The sequence below is a fragment of the Lagenorhynchus albirostris genome, chromosome 2 (genome assembly GCF_949774975.1).
Source record: "Lagenorhynchus albirostris chromosome 2, mLagAlb1.1, whole genome shotgun sequence".
Classification (NCBI taxonomy): domain Eukaryota; kingdom Metazoa; phylum Chordata; class Mammalia; order Artiodactyla; family Delphinidae; genus Lagenorhynchus; species Lagenorhynchus albirostris.
Window position 1 is genome coordinate 185519860 of NC_083096.1, and position 19798 is coordinate 185539657.

General features: G+C 45.5%; 1 protein-coding gene and 1 pseudogene across 7 annotated transcripts in view; one reads left to right on the forward strand and one right to left on the reverse strand.

Annotated features, from left to right (window-relative positions):
• The window catches only part of LOC132515633 (iron-sulfur cluster assembly enzyme ISCU-like), a 55350-nt pseudogene extending 46009 nt beyond the window's left edge, over window positions 1-9341 (reverse strand).
• Window positions 1-19798, forward strand: part of GNB1 (G protein subunit beta 1) — a 92181-nt gene that overhangs the window by 53049 nt on the left and 19334 nt on the right. For all 7 annotated transcript variants that reach the window (XM_060141709.1, XM_060141708.1, XM_060141715.1 and 4 more), the window contains 3 exons: window positions 12524-12626; window positions 17656-17694; window positions 19302-19408. In XM_060141709.1, coding sequence (XP_059997692.1) covers window positions 12570-12626; window positions 17656-17694; window positions 19302-19408 — 203 coding nt within the window. In that variant the 5' untranslated portion in view covers window positions 12524-12569. The remainder of the gene's footprint in view (window positions 1-12523; window positions 12627-17655; window positions 17695-19301; window positions 19409-19798) is intronic.

A 19798-nucleotide genomic window follows, 5' to 3' on the forward strand; every position in this document is an offset into this window, starting at 1 on the left:
TGCAACCGTGTTGAAAACAGTTCAGCAGTTTCCTAATGGGTTAAACGTATGCTTGCCGTGTATGATCCAGCCTTTCCACTCCTAGGTGTTTACCCAAGAGAAACGAGGGCAGACATCCGTGTAAAGACATGCAACAGCATGGATGCATCTCAAAGTAACCATGCTGAGGGAGCGAAGCCAGACCACAGAAAAGTACATACTGTATGATTCCACGTATATAAAACTCTAGAAGTTGCAAACTTACGTGTAGTGACAGAAAGCAGATTCATGGTTGCCTAGGCGTCGGGGGTGGGGTTACAGAGGGACACAAGGAGACTTTTGGGAGTGTAGATGTGTTCATTACCTTAACTGAGGTGGTGGTTTCATAGGTGTATAGTATGTCAGAGTGTATCAAATTGTAATTGTTCATTGTGTTATTTACCTTCAATAAAGATATTTTTTAAGCTAAACGAGCAATTAGCATAGGAGCAGGCCCTGCCTCTACCTTCTGAACCCCTGTATCACGCTGGTGGCTGCCGCCGCCCATATTTTTCGTTTGTGTGGAGGGCCTATTCCACTGACTGGGTCGGAAGAGTGACAGGTGAGGGAGAAGTTTTCTGTTACTTAAATCATTTCAAGTGGAAAACCCTATTACTGCTTTTGTAACAAGTTCGATTTAGTGACATTTGCTGTGGTTCAGTCGGGTTTTAAGGACCTTATGTGGATTCTCATTGAGGCCTCATAGCATGTGAGGTAGGTAGTGTTACTGTTTCTACTTTCAGACCAAAATTCAGAGGCACAGAGAGATTGTCAACTCGGTGGAGGCCACCTAGTACTGAGAGTGGGGTCTGGAAGTCAGAAGTGCGGCCCGCAGCCAGGTGCAGCCACGTGGCCTCTGCCAGCCGGTCCTGCACAGGCCGGCTGGACGTGCAGAGGCACGTGGGAGACCCAGTTGTGCTCATCGTAGTTTGCAGGGAGTGTGAAAGCAAAGATTACGTCTGCGTACTGGAGTGCAAGTGGCACAGCTGAGAGCAGAGTTTCCCGCAAACTTGAGGGTTACAGCCTCTCAGAGGTGCCTCTGTTTTGTGCAGTTGATGTCCAGTCCCTGCCACCTTTCCCAGTTAGACCTTCCTACTAGGTGTGTGCCGTTCACTTCTCGGATAGCATCAATTATGTATGAAGTTTGGCTCTGAAATCCTTCAAGTGGGACTTCCTGTGTGGCCTCAACGGGTTTGAAGGGGTATGTACTAGGCTCTGTGTTCAACCTGGGAAGCAAGGTCAGCTGTAGAGGGAGAACAGGACGGAAGAACAGATGGGTTTTTTAGTGCATCAGACAGAAGGATTCAGGAGAAAGGGTCACTGGCTGTTTCCTGTGACTCCAGAGGGAAAGGCGACCTGGGTGAGGGTAACTCACACCTGCTGTCCAGCACTGGCTCAGCCCTGTCTTCCCATCCCACTCTCTGAGCTGCCACTTGCAAAGGACCTCGCGCCTCCCACTGTGATTTCTGCTGTCACTCCTAGTTGCCAGCATCCGGTAGGTGAGCGAGCTGATCTGTAAGGCGACGTAGGGGAGGTGATACTGGGGTCAGGTAAGACCACCTCATCTTGCTCAGTGTCTGAGCTGGGAGACGGGTTAGTTCCATGTGGGGAGAGCCTAGTTCCTGTTCCTTTAGGAGGATACTGAAGTGGGTCAGGCAGCCTCTAGTTGGGTGCCTGCTGTGTGAGTGAAGAGATGAGAAGGGCCCAGTGCTGTGCTGGCCACTACAATAGCTGGTGGCCACTAGCCACATGTGACTGGTGAGCACTGGAAATGAGGCTCGCCCAAATTGAACTATAAATACACCCTGCACTTGAAAAATTTAGTGTGGACTTGCCTGGCGGTCCAGTGGTTAGGACTCCCAACTCAGGGAGCACAGGTTCGATCCCTGGTCAGGGAAGATTCTGCATGCCGCATGGCTCCACCAGAAAAACAAAACAAGGAAAACTTAGTGCGACAAATGAGTGCGAAATAGCCTACTTACAATCGTTCTGTATCGAGTACATGTTGAAACAACGTTTCTGGTTGGGTTAAATAAATATATTATTAAAATTAATGTGACCATGTTTCTTTTTACTTTTTTAATGTGGCTGATGGAAAATTAATTCCACATGTGGCTCCCGTTGTACTTGTATCGGACAGCGCCTGCTTAGAGCAATGAGCTGATTGGAGGAGATGGGTAGGAGCTGAGATGAGTGAGGCACTGGGTCCTCTGAGCCTGGGGCCTGGAGGTGACACCTGGCAACTCGTAAACCTGAATCACAGCTCACCTGAACTAATGACATTCAATTTTCAAACTAATGGTCAAAGCAGTTTTAATTTTTTTTAATTGAAATATAGTTGATTTACAATGTTAAGTTAGTTTCTGGTGTACAGCAAGTGATTCAGTTGTATATACATATTCGTTTTCATATTCTTTTCCATTATGGTTTATTACAGAATATTGAATGTAGTTCCCTGTGCTGTACAGTAGGTCTTTGTTGTTCACCTGTTTTATATATAGTAGTTTGCATCTGCTAATCCCAAACTACTAATATATCCCTTCTCATCCCCTTTCCCCTTTGGTATAAGTTTCTTTTCTATGTCTGTGAGTCTGTTTCTGTTTCATAAATAAACTCATTTGTGTCATATTTTAGATTCCACATTTAAGTGATATCATATATTTGTCTTTCTCTGTCTGACTTCACTTAGTATGATAATCTCTAGGCCCATCCATGTTGCTGCAAATGGCATTATTTCGTTCTTTTTTATGGCTGAGCAGTATTCCATTGTATATATACGCCACATCTTCTTTATCCATTCCTAAGTGTTCCTAAGCAACACTTAGGTTGCTTTCATGTCTTGGCTATTGTGAATAGTGCTGCTATGAACGTTGAGGTGCATGTATCTTTTCGAATTAAGAGTTTTCTCCGGATACATGCCCAGGGGTGGGATTGCTGGATCGTACGGCAACTCTAGTTTTAGTTTTGTAAGGAACCTCCTCCATACTGTTTTCCATAGTGACTGCACCAATTTACATTAAAAAAAAATTTTTTTTGGTGGGTAGAGTGGTTTTAAGATGCTGCCTCTAGAAGTGGAGAACCTAAGATCTCTTGCCCCTGGTGGGATACCTCCATTAGGAAGAAAACACTGCTCCCCCCGGCTGGGGCAGAAGGCCATGTCCAGGTGTTAACTTCCATTGCATCATTGTCGGAGAGCTTGTCCTCCTGGAATGACGTGTGGGAGCAGGTGATTAAGGGAGTGAAATTTCTTTCTGTGGTCCCTTGACCACTTCTAGCCAGTTAGGGATTGCTTAGAGGGCCTGCATGGTTAACTCTGGAGCTGGCCTAAATCAGAACCGTGGCCAATGCCGTTTGTGACTGTGAACCTCAGGTAGGTTGTGACTCCTTTTCCTCCTGTTTACCGTGTGGACAATCGGTTGAACCTCCTCCTAGAGGGTGGTGAGGACACATGTGACATTACATGGCAAGGGGTCCTAAGTCAGCTGTGACCTCAGAGTATATTGTGAATCACCTTTTATGTGATTTTGAAGCAGTCAGGAATCCAAGTGGTGAGACCCTATAGACTCTTCTGAGCCAGCTTGTGAGGTTGGCCTCGTCTGTCGTTCATTTAGACTCTGGTCTTGGGGGATGGAGCCACAGCGTCTTCCGTCCACAGCAGATGCTCGGTAGACAGGGGTGAGGAAGACAAATAAGGGGTTTGTAGAGCAAAACCAAGAGCACTGCTGATAAAGGGAGAATGGCCCCAGTTCCCGGACTCGGCCCGGGTGCCACGCCTGGTCGGAACGCAGACAGGCTGCCCCGTTTCCTGCAGCAGAACCGCTCAGCAGAGATGTTGGGTGTCGAAGAATCACAGAGCTGTTTTGCAAAAGTCAAGACGTATTCAGAAGAAATTAATATACTTTGATGAGTATGAGTCATGCCTTTACTTTCTGTAACTTTTGTGGGGAGATGCTAGCTGTAGGCTGTCTGAATTGACGGTTTTGAGAGGAGCAGTTTAGGGCAGCTCTGCTCACGTAGAACAAGACCTCGGCTCCCTGGGTTGTCGCTTAGGACATCTCTCCCACTGTCAGCAAGGGTGTAGTTATGCGTCCCGTCCGTAGGGGTTTCTCTCTCGTGGCCCACTTTTCACATCACGGACAAGCCTTGGCTGCTGCCTTCAGGTGGGAAGACAGAATCCCACAGCCTCGAAGGAAGCAGGAGAGCCTGAGCTGCGCCTGGCTCGCGGTGGGTGGAGGAGACGCAGTGACGCAGCAGGGGCTGCGTGTTGGGGCGGGGCTGGAAGATGCTGGGAATTGCGAGGGGGGGGCGGAAAGCACATTCCTGCCACCCCTAGGCAGGTGCCAGCCGGCAGAGGTGGGCCCTGGGCAGCACGGAGCTGGGCAGCAGGTGGTCTCTGCCTTCCCTGAGCCCCCACCCGCCCCCCGCAGCACTGCCCGCTTGGGCTCCCTTGGCTCCCACTGTCCGTGCTGCCAGGGCCCCTGGGTCTTCTAGGCCTGCTCTGGTACTTTGTTAGCTAGAAATGTGAGGTGGATTGAGATTCGAATGTTCCCTTCTAGTTCAAGAATTTTTCTTAACAGGCACAAAACAGTATTCGTATGATAGCTTAAATAAAATAAGTCTGGGTTTTAAATTATTCAGCACAATAACAGTATGTTTGCAACTTTGCTTTCAGTACCGTACTTCTTATCAGATGTTTTAATGTGTTCTGAAATGTAAATTCCTTTTTTATATAAATATATTTATTTATTATTTATTTTTGGCTGCGTTGGGTCTTCGTTGTGGTGCACGGGCTTCTCACTGCGGTGGCTTCTCTTGTTGCGGAGCGTGGGCTCTAGGTGCGCAGGCGTCAGTAGTTGTGGCACACAGGCTCTAGAGTGCAGGCTCAGTAGTTGTGGCACACAGGCTCAGTTGCTCCGCGGCGTGTGGGATCTTCCTGGACCAGGGCTTGGAACCCACGTCCTCTGCATTGGCAGTTGGATTCTTAACCACTGCACCACCAGGGAAGCCCTGAAATGCAAATTCTTTATAGTAATTTTCAAATGTGACATTGCGTAGCAACCATAAATAGTTTGCATATGATGGTAAAACTAAGTAGTGCCTTCTGAACGATGGGTTTAGATGAGCAGACGGTGGAATCTTGCGGCTATTGATATTGCTACCTGCCTGATGAGGCACATCTCTGTGGAGGGAGGATGGAGCTGGCTTACAAAAAATATGTTTTTTACTTTTTGTGCTCTCTGCAATCTGTCCATGGGGCTGGAGTACTGTCCTTTTGTTCTCAGGCACATGGTTGATTTTTTAAATTTTATTTTTTGGGCTGTGCTTCGCATCTTCGAGGATTTTAGTTCCCCGACCAGGGATCAAACCCGAGCCCAGCAGTGAAAGTGCCAAGTCCTAGCCACTGGACCACTAGGGGAAGTCCCGGTACATATTTGATTTTTTGTTAGGCAGTAAATCCCTTCGGATGCATTTAACCCTATTATGACCCCACTCACTCAAGGACTGGCTTTGGGTCTTGGGAAATCAGGAAAGCACGTGCTGCAGTGGTGTTGGAACCATTCACAGGGCATCAGACCAGACATCAGCATGGTACCATCTTGGGGGCTTTTCCACTGCCGTGATGTCTGGGTTTAGCGTGGATTTCCTAAAATGACACATGGGTTCCCAGAAATTCAGTTTGAGTGTATGTGGCGTTTGACTATTAGTGACGTTATGAAGTTATGTGTAGGTTCTGTTGTGATTTGAAAAGTACAAGAACCTTTATTTTCAAAAGGTCGTAAACGGAAGTGAGACTCTTCTTCCCTCTTATAGAACATCAGCTGGGGGCCTCCTAGTGATCAGACCTTTGTAAGGCTAATAATTAAATTCACTTTATGTATAGATTATATCTTGTATCTTTTTTATTTCTATTTACAGAACTAATGTACGATCGTTGTATGAATTTAGTTCTGGTAAGAATGATTACATTTTTTACATTGTCCTAGTGCTTTAAGGGGATATGCTTAAATTGGAGTTAAACAGTAATTTAGAAGAAGAGTATATACTACATTGTCCATAAATGTAAAATGTGAAAAATAAAATGTCTTATGTGTGCATTATCAGTAAACACTTAACCGAGGGGCTGTGAGTTTTCTTTTAAAATTTGCATCAGAAAATTGAGATACAGGAAAATCTCATGGGGTATCTTAGATGTTGGGGACAGACTATTTAAATCATTGCATTCTAGTAAAATGTAACACACACATGTCAGTTTTAAAATAACGTGTAAAAATTTGCTGGATACTTTAATCCAGAGCCAGATGGGAATTTTGTGTGTTACTAAGTTTCCTCTGTCAGTCTCCATTACCAGCTGGTCAACCATATTAAAAACTAGTTATGGTTTACTTTGTATTGAATATTCTGATATCTGCTACTTCTTAGAAGCTGATGTAATGTTTCATCAAAACTTAATTTTTTGTCACTTTTGAAACATACCAGCCTCCATGGTCAACCATTCAGTTGTTCAGACAAATTTGAGAATTTTGGGGATGGTCTCTTTCTCACAGACAACCAGCTAACGTGGCAGCGTGATCCATGTCAAAATACAACACAATCTGCTTGTGAGATCCCTGTGCTCCTATATTTTTAAAACTAAGAGGTATATAACAGATTTCATACATACTTGTAATGTAGTCAAACAATACCAAGAAGTAATGACTTTTAAAAAAATTTATTAAGAGAATGTTCAAACATAGATTACAGGCAGAATATTATGAAATCATCCAGCTCTAACAGAATTCTGCTAGTTTTGTTTAATCTCCTTTCTTCCTATCAGAGTGTTTTAAAGGAAGTCCCCAAATCATATCATTTCACTCATAAGTAAGAAGCATTTCTCACGGTTAAGGACTTCAGTTTCATTATGGCACCGAATGAAAGAGCAGCAGCCCCTTGTCATCTGATACCCAGACGATATTCAGATTTTCCTGGTTTTCTTTGTACATTTGGATTTTAAATCAAGATTCAAGGTCTCTAACATTTAAACAGAAACTATTCTAATGGAAAATTGAAATACATAATAAGTTAACAAATAGTATAAGGAACTCCATCACCAAACTAAAGCAATTACCAACTCACGACCGAACTTGTTTTTCTGTGCTCTCCCCTGTTTCCCTCCTTGGTTGTTTTACAGCGAATTTCAGACACGTCATTTTATTCTTAAATCTGTCAGGGTATACCTTCCCACGCCAGGGAAGGCTGCGGGTGTCTCGTGGTGGAGTTGTCCCACACCCTGGGGATTTGCCCTCACTGCTCGGGTTTTGTTAAAGCAGCTGTGACCCAGGAAGGGCTTGACTGCTGTCCATTGCCCTTTGGACTTGTGCTGTCTCGATTTCGGAGATTAACTTGGATTTGGGAATGGAAGAAAAACCAGAAAAGCTGGTGAAATTGATTCAAATCCCTCATGCAAACTCCCCTCTTTCAGCATGCTCTTTTGTCTGGAGGTGAGGTGCGGTACTGGTACTCGTGTGGCCGAGCAGGTTGGCAGACTCCTGCCCCCGTGGCGCGGGGTGCTCGGCGGGGCTGCTGTTGCCCCAGGACGTTGAGCGCAGCACGGGCACCGGTGGCTGGCGTCCCGGGCCGCCTTCCTGTGGGTCGCAAACCCGCGTGTGTGTGGCGGCTGCTCTGTGGGGGATGCACTTAATAGTCTGATCACTGATCACACAGAAAGGCTTACAGAGCCCTTTACAGTTGTCTTGTTAGTTTTCTTCTTGGCCCTGCGGTGTTGGTGCTGTCGTTCCTGTGGTGCAGTCAGCAGACCAGAGTGGAAAGTGAGCGGGTGAAAGTCACATTCCTTGTGTGTTGCAAAACGAGAACCTGAAATTATATTTTGATGCAGTCACTCCATTTTGTCCTTAATATCAGCTCGTATCATTGTTAGTGACTGGGTAATAACTGGGGCGCTGGGGGCCCTTGAAGTGTCCTTCCTAGACTTTACAGGGGTCTTGATTAGCGGGGCGTGGTGCTGCATTAATCGTGAAGTACATTATGTCACAAATGTGAAATATTTAAATAAAAAATTATGTTAACACTTTAACTTACAGAGATACTGGGTATAACCTAAAGTAGGGGCAGATCACTTCACATACTTGCTTTTAAGATACTTAAATTTCTGTGGAAAGTATTTCCAAAACAAGCTCTAAATAAAAGCTGGTGGCAGATGTGGGTCATAAAGAACAGAAGTGAGATTCTCAGCAGGTCCTGTCTTAGTGGATTAGACTGGTCAGTGCGCTGAGTCAGCATGGCCAGTGCTTAGCCGTGACTTTGGCCCTGGAGGAGAGAAGGAGCCCAGGTCACGTCAACCTGATGGTGGGCTTCTCAGAGGCTCTGGGGGACTAAGGATAGTGAAGAGAACAGCAAAAGCAGTTACGTGTAAGTAAGACCTTTAAAATGTACATCATTTTTTGTGATCAAAGGAATGGAAACTGCATGTCCAGGATTTGGAAAATGAAGAGAAAAATAAGACCAGTAATTCTAACAAAAATGCTGTCTTATTACATGTGTTTTTGAATCAGGTATGTTTCTGGCCTTCTTAAATAGCTAAAATTATTACACACAAATTTGTTTTTCATTTAGCATATAATGAGCATTTTTCTACGTTTTTATACTATCTCCATTATTGTTCCTAGTGATACGTAATCGTTCACCCAGTAAACGGTTAACATTTACTAGCTTTTTTCTTTTAACTGAAAAGTATGGAGGAAGAATTGTGAATGCTTCTTGGTTCAACAGCCCAGATAACCAGTTAACTTTTTTTGGGAAAAAAAAAAGTATATACACATATAATTTTACATAGGTAATTTGTCTTTTTTCCTTATATATATATGATAATATGAAAAATCAGAGCTGCCCCTATTCCTGTGTATTTCCCCCCAAAATAGCCATTAACATTTTCTTGTGTATATAGAAAAAAGATTGCTTACATTAGCATAGATGTTTATTCTTTTTCTCTACACAAAAGGAGAACTATCATCATTCATATATTTTTCTGTACCTTGTCTCTTTCATTTGCTGTTATCGTCACAGCAGAGCATTTGGGACGAACTTTTAGTTTGTGGGAATTAGGAATTGTTAGCTTCCCACCAACCCCACTCTGGATCTGAGTGTGCAGCCTCCTTGCTGTCCATGGGTTGTTTGCAGGCTCCTTGCTGTCCGTGGGTCGCCGACTTCTCTTTGGGGGAGTGCTGACTGCTTGGTCTTGTGTGATGGTGGTGTTGCCCGGTCCCTTCACACTCATCCTGTGAGGCCAGTTCAGTGTCCGTTAGCTCAAGGCGCGGGAGGCTGTCCATCGTGGATGTGTGTGTGCCCCACAGAGGAGGTCCTGGACTGTGCCACGTCAGAGCGAACCCCAGTGCCCAGAGGGCGACGGGGAGAAGTGAGCGTGCTGGAGTGTCCCCCCATCGGTGAGAGGCCAGCTGCAGATAACTTCTTTTCCAGATTGGATTTTAAAAAATACACCTTCAACATGTAGAATAAAGAATGTAGTTGAAAAAAAAATTTTAAATGTCTACCAGTAGGTTTCTCTTTCTGACCAGACTGTAGAGATCAAAAAGGGCCTTTCAGGACACTTTTTTTTATTGGTAGTAGAGATATGAATACCCTTTTCTTTAAAAATTAACGGTTACAAATTTTGAGTCTCCTAATTGCAACTTGAATGTGGACACTGGTCGTAGAGAGAGCCGTAATTAAAAGGCAGTATTAATAATTTATGTTACTTAATGATGAAAGAGAAATAGATCTGGTTTTGTTCTCTTTGCTTGTGACTAAAGATTGAAGTCAGCAAGTATTGGTATTATTGCTTCTGAAATTTTGAGAGATAACTGAATTGGAGCTTCTCATTTTAAAGATAGTTAAGTTTTCAATAAATTAATTTCTCTAGTTTAAAGCAATACAGCTGGGTGATTATCATGTATTGATATGTATTCTTTTATAATATGTAAAAAAAGAGCACCTAATTAAAAGAAATATTTAATTTTAATATCTCAGGAGCTATTCCATCTAATACTAGGATGTGGGTCTTTACCTAAAGACCACCTAGCATCTCTGAAAGTTCTTTTTGTTTATCTCGATCCTAGGAGTTTGTTGGTTTTGTCCTTACTTTAAAAACTAGCGTAGCTTTTTAGTGTTTAAATTAGGATCAGAAAACATGGTTTGTTGACTAAAACTAACTGTTTAATTCAGTGTACCTTATGACAACATTAGCTGTTGATTTTGGAAGGATTGAATGAAGTAACTTCTCCACAGACTAAGAACAATTCTTTAACGTGGGGGTGGGGAGTGTTACTGGGATAAAACTGCCCCCAGCTCTGCCGGATTGTCCTTATAGTATAGTTTGATCACGTGTGAAATGCACGTGCGCTGCAACAGGCCGCCAGGGTTGGTGGGGAGGATGCAGGGCCGTCCGTAAGCTCAGGAAACGCATCGGCACAGCTTTCTGTTTTAAAATTATTTCGTGTTCTTTTGGCACTGTTAGTTATTATTTCATACATTAATATTCATCAGCTGCAGTCCTCAGAGTTTGATACATGAAAACGAGAGAGAGAATGAGCCCGGTTATCACATAGGGTAACTCCAGCCATGCTCCCTTTGTCCAGGGAGGCGCCAGGGAGTCTGCGTGGGCGAAGCTTGCCCGGGCTTACAACACCCACTTGAAGTAATGCCTCTAGGAACAGTGGTGTCACTGTCTTGCCTTCCCGGACGGCTGGAGGGGCAGGCCCTGCCTTTGTCCTCTGAGATGCCTCAGCTCCGTGTCACGGCCCCACCCCGTTAGGCCTTTCCTGGTAGTTCTGCAGACTTTCATTTAGGGTCAGCCCGAGGGACTTGATGCCTCTAGAAGCCCAGCACTTCCCCTTCTGCTTCCTTCCGGGCCCGCCCCGGCAGCTAATGGCGTTTTGTGGCTGTGAATAGATGTGGGCTGGTGGGTGCAGGTGAGGGCAGGAACCAGGAACTTAACACATACTTTTTAAAGATGCTTTTTATTGGGAAAGGTATTTTTGTTTTCTCAATAAGTATTCTGTAATATAGACCACGTAACAATTATTTTGAATGCTTTTGTACAGAAAAGGAAAGTTTATCTAGACTGGGAACTAACAACTACGTTTCTTGGGTCATCCAGATTATTTCCCCCAGATGTGTTTCCATTTTAAGAAAATAATTACTGTTAATTAAATATCTGGTGTATATTATAATAAACCTGTGACTTTCACACAAAATCTATGATGGAAGAATTCTCCCCTCTGTGTTTGCATAGGAAATTGAGGCCCTTGCATAAGCTGTGTTTGCCTGTGGGAGCTAATTGTATTCTTAAGTGATTAAAAGATGTTGATAATTGTGTCTTCAGCTTTGTGATAGGTTGGTCATAGTTAGGATTGACCTAACAGCTACGTTCTTGGTCAGAAATGCAACCCCCAATTACGACATTCCCTTGGGAAAATAAGTCTCTTGTTTAATAGGATAATTGTGTTTTGACCCTGCTTTCAGGAATACTGTCTAATGAGCCTGGGGGTGGGGCAGGGTCAAGAGTGGGCAACAGGGCTGCTTGTACTGAGCCTACTTTGGCCTGTACCTATAAGGACTGCGGTGTTGTTTCTGATTCTCCTGGGATCCCAGAGCTCATTTTGGTGGGAGAGTAAGTTGTCCTGAATCAGAGGCCTGTTGGACACCAAACTGAGTCTTTTTAGAATTGCTGTGTGGGACTTCCCTGGTGGCGCAGTGGTTAAGAATCCACCTGCCAATGCAGGGGACACGGGTTCGAGCCCTGGTCCGGGAAGATCCCACATGCTGCGGAGCACCTACGCCCGTGCGCCACAACTACTGAGCCTGCGCTCTAGAGCCCGTGTGCCGCCATTCCTGAAGCCCGTGTGCCTAGAGCCCATGCTCCGTAACAAGAGAAGCCACTGCAATGAGAAGCCCGCGCACCGCAACGAAGAGTAACCTGTGCTCGCTGCAACTAGAGAAAGCCCGCGTGTAGCAACGAAGACCCAACGCAGCCAAAAAAAAACAATGAGAATCACTGTGTGAACGTTCTGATGTCTTCTGGGCAGTCACAGGTTCAAGATCATTGACACGGCTTTGAGGTGCTGGGTTGCCAGGTTGCCGCTGTACTCTATTTCCTGAACTAACTACCCCAGGGTTTTCATGTGAGAGCTATTCTGAACGTCAGTCTTAGTTTATAGTGAGACCCAAATCCTTCGTGAAACCTGCTTCTAAACAGATTTTTCTTTCTTCAGCCCACCACCACCTTTTGAATAGTCTATTAGACGTTGTCATTGAACAAAGCTTGTGTATAATAGTAATTATACTTAGTTAACCCAGCCCTTGTAGGCATTTTATACCTTCTTATGAATGCTAAAGAAAGGTACTCTGATTTGTAATGAAACCATAGCTCTCAAAATTTCAATTTCGTTCTCTCACCTGCTTCATTAAATTACTCAGTCATTGTTTATTAATTTTTTGTGCTTTTCTCTTTCAGATCTAAGATTCTTTGAGGTGGCTTTGAAGAGCACTAAGATTAGAAGATGAGTGAACTTGACCAGTTACGGCAGGAGGCCGAACAGCTTAAAAACCAGATTAGAGTACGTAGCTATGTGTGCTCCGTTTTGTTAATCGTTTAGATTTCAGATGCGATGTTACCATTTTAAGGAAAGATGGGTTACAGAATACAGACTATTCATTGTTTTGGATTGAAATTGAATCTTAAGTGGCCCAGGAGGTAGAAATTACAGATCCAGGGCTTCCCTGGTGGCGCAGCGGTTGAGAGTCCGCCTGCCGATGCAGGGGACACGGGTTCGTGCCCCGGTCCAGGAAGATCTCACATGCCGCGGAGTGGCTGGGCCCGTGAGCCATGGCCGCTGAGCCTGCGCGTCCAGAGCCTGTGCTCCGCAACGGGAGAGGCCACAGCAGTGAGAGGCCCGCGTACCGCAAAAAAAAAAAAAAAAAAAGAAAGAAAGAAAAAGAAATTACAGATCCAGGTATTTGGCCTAGGACATTATTTTCAGGATTTTGTTTTCTTTCTTTCTTTCTTTCTTTTTTTAAACATCATTATTGGAGTATAATTGCCTTACAATGTTTTGTTAGTTTCTGCTAGGATTTTGTTTTCTAGCATATTTTCACTTCACTATACAGCAAATGTTTCCATAGAATTTATAGACATCTTTTTGTACCTTTTTTCTTGACTTTGGGAATTAGCTTTGTGACATTCTTTTGGTCACTGTATAGAGTGTGGTATTCACTTCCCCCACTGTGACTGCTAAGTTGAGGGCAGGAAACTTGTTTAAAAATAAGAGTATTAACAACAGTAATAAAAAGTATTTTAAGTGCAGGTGATTTGTTCTTAATTTTGAAAAAAGGGGTTTCCTAGGGATGGTTATGGCTGTTAGAGCACTAACATCTATCTTCAAATAGATGCTCTATTCAAATAGAGCATCTTTGAAGATAAAAAGATAAAGATAAAAACAGCCAGTATCATTCAGCTGTCCTGTAGAAAGTAGGATAGTTGCAGAGTTCTCAAGCATTACCTCCCAATCTGTCACTGATGTTTATAATGGTGCACTGCAGAACCCGTGAACTTTTAAGAGGGGATGCATACTAGGTCCAACTATAAGGATGGAGCGTAATTATTTCCTTTTAAAAGACCAATTATATGTTCAGAAAGCCTAGTGGTAATTGGAAAGAAAGATCAGCATCATTTTAGCCGACTTTTTCTTGAAGTTGAGAAAAGATAATGGAATTATCTGAGATCTACCATCAAAGAGGAAACAGAAAATATCCTTTTACTGTAAGAATTTCAAATCTTAACATTTAAAACATACGATACAGCTCAATAAAAATAAGGAAGAGTTAGTATTTTTAATGGTTTGCTCTGATCAGATTGGTTTAATACGTCCAGCCACACTCCAGAATATAGAAAAAAGAATTTTGTTCTTCTAGCAACAATAAGCTGTTGTTTATAAGTTGTTCATAAATAGTGGGTTCAGATCTGTTCGTAGCAAATAAGAGTTCATATGGCATAGGTAAAAAAAAAAAAATCCAAATTCGGTGGAAAAAAATAAAGGCTGAAAGTCAGTGTTGCATCTCTTCTTCCCATTTTTTAGACCCATTTTCTGTAAAGCACACAAAACCCTCCTCTTAGGGGACGGAGCTGTCGTGTGAGCCACATGTGGAATTTAAAGCTGTAAAAGGAAACTGGTAGAATTAATTTTTAACAACTCTATCTAAACCAATATATCTAACAGATCACCATTTTGATATATAATTAATAAATACATTTACTTTTTACACTCTTTTTTAGTACTGAGTCTTGCCAATTCAGGGTCTCTTACATGAAATGGCCTCAGCGTGTACCCGTGGCATCTCCCGTGGCACCTTCTCCACGTGGACCATCCCCAGGAGAGTGGACGAGCTGCACAGCCATCTCCACACCCATCTGCACAGGCCTTGCCTCTGAGGCTGTGCTGGTTTCTTTGCACAGTATAGGGTCGACAAAGCTGTTTGAGTCCATTACATCAAATGGGAACAGAAGACTTTCTTTAACAAAGGAAAAAAACACCCTTTTCCCCCTGATTACCCAAGGGACACATGCTTGTTAAAGAATGTAGGGCACAGCAAATCAAACAAGAGATGGTAGATGATTCTGAGAGGGGTCGCTTGCTTTATTAGATTGGTCTTTAAGCTGAAAGACCCAGAGGGACCGTGTCGTCTTACTTTTGATCATGTTTGTGAGGAAACACGGGCTCTCAATGGGATGCCGATTGAAATATGGCATGTCTTAAACACATGGGCTACCAGTGGATGAAGGGGAACTCCACGAAATGTACAGGCGCAAATTTTTTTTCAAAGTGACTGTGCCAACCCTGCAAGTGAACAAGACGGGCCGAGTGACGCGTATGGGTGCTTGTCTCCATTGACAGCAGAGCCGCGGTGGTCAGTGCGGCCCTAGTGGGATGGGCCTGGCCGCGTGCTGCCCTGTGCTGGACCGACATCCAGCCGGGATAAGCCCTGACTGACTGTGGGTGTGTGTGTTCCTCTGGGTGAGGGGCAGGAAGGTGACCTGCTGTCTTCAGTGACTTTTCTCAGCACAGACAGTATAGGAGCCTTGGCTAAATAATAAGCCATTGTGAACGTATCACCAGGCCGTTAAATTGGAATTTAATCTAAAAAATGTTGAAGATTTCTGTCTTTATTAAGCAGTTACCGAGATGGTTTCCATTAGAAGACTTCTTCCTACAGGGTTGGAAGTTGAAGATTGAATTGCTCTGAGGATATTGTACTCATTTACATTGAGCACTTATTGGCTAAAATGAAGACTGAATTTGAGTTCCCTGTGTTTAAAATGGTTTTTCTCTCTGTTCTCTGTGGTGTCACTGCAGTCTGCTCTGGACATTACGAAACCCATTTCAATCTCTGGACACTAACCAGAATGAAGCCACTTAAGTCCCATGGTTTACTTTTTCCATTTAAAAAATTCTTGTTAGGGACTTCCCTGGCAGTCCAGTGGTTAGGACTTGGCGCTTCCACTGCAGTGGACCAGGTTCAATCCCTGGTCGGGGAACTAAGATCCTGCAAGCCACATGGCACAGCCAAAAAACAAATTAAAAATTCTTGTTATTCTTTTTTAAAATTGAAAGCTGTGTATAATATCAGTAAGAATGGTACTCAGGGCTTCCCTGGTGGTGCAGTGGTTAAGAATCCACCTGCCAATGCAGGGGACACGGGTTCAACCCCTGGTCTGGGAAGATGCCACATGCCGTGGAGCAACTAAGCCCATGCACTACAACTACTGAACCCACGTGCCACAACTACTGAGCCCTGTGCCGCAACTACTGAGCACGTGTGTCGCAACTACTGAGCATGTGTGCCACAACTACTGAAGCCCGTGCGCCTAGAGCCCGTGCTCCGCAACAAGAGAAGCCACCGCAATGAGAAGCCCGCGCACTGCAACAGAGTAGCCCCTGCTCGCCGCAACTAGAGAAAGGCTGCGTGCAGCAACGAAGACCTAACATGGCCAAAAATAAATAAATAACACATTTAAAAAATGGTACCCAGAAATAAATAGTGGACTCTGTAAGTAACTGATAGAGTCCCTGATGGAAAGCCTGCCGCTCTGGGCCTCCCCTCCTCTTGGTCTTGGCCCCAAGTTTAGGTGCCGGCACGGAAATACCTGATTATATAATTTTTGTGTTTTAATTAAATAAGCAGATTTAACTAAGCAGAATGGCTTCTGATAGGATAGTTTGAGTTGAATTTGGAATCTAGATATTTGGTCCCTCTATAATCACCATCTCGTTGAATATACTCCCTGTGCTGGGCTGGTGAGTATTAGCACCAGCTTCGTGAAGCGGTGAGACCGTTTGCCCTGGAGGGGTCCCCGGCCCCTCCCACACGAGTGCTCATATGTATGTCAGTGAGAGCAGGTGGTCAGATGATGACACAGTGGCAACGTTTCTGTTAGAAATTGTCATAATTTCCTTTGAAATTATTCCTACACAAAAAACCGTTTTAGGCCCCATCCCTACATTCAAAGTTTGATCCTCTTAAAGCTGTTGTCTCATTTTCCCTCAGAATGTATGGCTTTCTATTTGTAAAAATATATACGCTGGGGCTTCTCTGGTGGTGCAGTGGATAAGAATCCGCCTGCCAATGCAGGGGACACAGGTTCGATCCCAGGTTCCGGAAGATCCCACGTCGCGAGCAACTAAGCCCGTGCACCACAACTGCTGAAGCCCACGTGCCACAACTGCTGAAGCCCGTGCGCCACAACTACAGAAGCCCACACGCCACAACTACTGAAGCCCGTGTGCCTAGAGCCCATGCTCCGCGACAAGAGAAGCCACCACAGTGAGAAGCCCGCGCACTGCAACGAAGAGTAGCCTGCGTGCAGCCACGAAGACCCAACACAACCAAAAAATATATATCTATATATATATGTATATATATATACACACTAATTTTGAGATTTCAAGATTTTTTTTCTAGTAACTTGGATCACTTAGGAACAATGAGAACATTTTAATTAGCTTGAGTAACATCCCTTTGTAGTTCTCACCTGCTTCACAAGGTCATTTTATAGATAAGAAAACAGGTAACAGGCTGCCAACAGCCAGTCTTCACCTGAATTCGGTGGTTTTGACCCCAGATCCTTCGCTCTTCTGCGTAGAGGTTAGCTTCAGGGATTGTTCGGCTTGGAAACAAGAGTCTTAGTTAACACACTCTAGAAGGAAAGTTCTCTGGGCCGGCCAGTCAGTGCTTTTTAGCCGTTGTTTCTGTGGGCCCCCCGGCTCCTGGGCTGGTAGAAGGAGCGAGACGCACATGCAGGTCTGTGGGAAGGTGCCGGAGCCTCGCAGGCAGGAGAGGAGGCTCTGGGGGCGCGGGGGCGCTGCGCGTTAGACGGGGTGGTCTGCAGGCCAGGCACGCACTTGTGTGTTGCTGGTTCTCTGTTCAGTGTGCTCGGGACCGTGGGTGCGGGGCTGGGGTGGGAGCGCGGCAAAGGAAGGGGTCTGAGCTCTCCCACCCTGGTGGAGGCTCTCCGGGACTGCAGTGCCAGCACCTTGGAGTGACTGTATCTGAAACAGCACTAATTCCCTCTTTATCATTGTCTTTCCCTAGGATGCTAGAAAAGCGTGTGCAGATGCAACTCTCTCCCAGGTAAGAGCAGTTTGTGCAGAGTCGCTGGTCTGGCCTGGAGGTTGGTGCTTGTGGCGCCTCCACTTGGGACCTCTAGAGGGAGCACTCTGATTCTCTCCTGTGCACAGTGAGGGTGTGGGGCACTGCCCGAAGGGTTCTCCTGCGCAGACCCTTACCACGCTAGGCGAGGCCGTGGTGCGTCGCAGATGACAAATAATGTCTCTCGAGCCTTCTTGCGGAGGTCGGAGTTGTAAAGGTTATTGCAGTCTCGATACAGCTATTTCAGAGTTCCTCTTCCTAGCAAAATCTGCCTCAGAACTTCGATTTCTAAAGTCCAGTTTGGCGTATTCTCAAAAAGTTAAACATTAGTCATGACCCAGCAGTTCCACTCCTAGATGCATGCCCAGAGGAGCTGACGCTCAAACAAGCCCGTGTACGCACGTGCTCACGTCATCTCGGTTCCCAGCGGCCAGAGCAGGAAGCAGATATCCGCAGATGGAGGAGCGCAGGGACCAAGTGTGGCCTGTCCACGCGGTGGGACGTTACTCAGCCATAGAAGGGACGAATCTCGAGACATGGCGCTCAGTGAAAGAAGGTCACATGTTGTGTGATTCCATGCACATGAAATGTGCAGACAGGTCGCCCTGTAGGGACAGAAGATAGGTTCATGGTTGCCCGGAGTTGGGGAGGAGGCTGTAGTGAGCAGCCACTTAATGAACGCGGCGTTTCCTCTGGGGGCGATGAGAGTGTCTTAGGAGGCAGCTGCGTGGCTATGCTAGATAGGACATACTCTCAAATGGTGCATTTCAACTCATTGAAAAACAATATTTTTGTCCAAAGAATTGAACAGAAATGTGAAAGAAAAATTATATTCCTACTTCTGTTGAGTATGATTTTTTTACATTGTCTTAGCGCTTTAGGAGATGTTGTTTAATTGGGGTTAAACAATAAGTTAAAGAAAAATTAGACTGCATAGAATAACCTGCATTTGAATCTCAAATGCACTTTGGACTGTACGTGTTTTTAAAGCTCATTATTGTGATACACTTATATTCCATTTGTCAACCCAGAATCCTTAACATCAGGGTTTGTATGTTGAAGTGAACAGCAGGTTTGCATGTACAGTTTTGTGCCCTAAGCTACAGAGTACAGACGAGATTCCATCGTCGTCCAGCTCAGCGTACAGCCTGGTCGCTGGACAGCCTGTAGGGCTGGGGCCCTGTGTTCGATTGTGATGTAGGCTGACGAGGCTCTAATTCAGAGGAAACCCATGAGGGACTGACGGAGGCAGGAGGAGCTGGGCCGGGCGGCCAGCTAGGGAGACAGCAGAGACGGGAGGGGAGGCGGCTCTGGGCCAGCCCCAGGCCTGCTGCGCACGGGGGCAGGGGACGCGGGTCCTGGAGAACAGGTAGAGTAGTGGACTTTCGAGAACCGGGAGAGGGAAGGTAGGTGCCCTGGGAAACGGGAGAAATCATGGAGCGAGGCCTGGCAGACTGGAAGGAGCAGGGCAGGCATAGCCGTGGCCAGGGCGCCGGGGCCAGTGAGCGGGCTGGGCGTGAAGGAGAGGAGACCTCGCGGGGAGAGCATGCGTCACGCGATGTTAATTTGCAGTAACTTTTATTTTTAAGATCACAAACAACGTCGACCCAGTGGGAAGAATCCAGATGCGTACCAGGAGAACGCTGAGGGGGCACTTGGCCAAAATCTACGCCATGCACTGGGGCACGGATTCCAGGTGTGTGGGGCGTGGGCACACGGAGCGCTTGACACGTGCACGGAGGAGAAAATAACCTGAACTCATTGGCTGTGACTTGTAAAGAAAAAATTAGGCGTTTGCGTCAGATGTGCGAGCAGGCCAAGACAGCAGCCCGGGTGCCCGAGCTCCATCTGTGTTCCCACCTGCCTCGGCCGACCGCACACGGTCACCTCCTCACCACCCTCCCTTCGCCTTTGTCCTCCCAGCTCCGCGGCTCGGCGCCCGTGCCACCTTGGGGAGGTGACCTGTCCTCTGTGCCATGGCTCCTCCTCTTTCCAGCCTGTTCCTCGTGGCCTCTTGTCCACACCCTCTCCTGGTTTCGGTGCCCCGGCTCAGGGATCAGAAGCCACTTCCTGCGGTGTCTGTGTC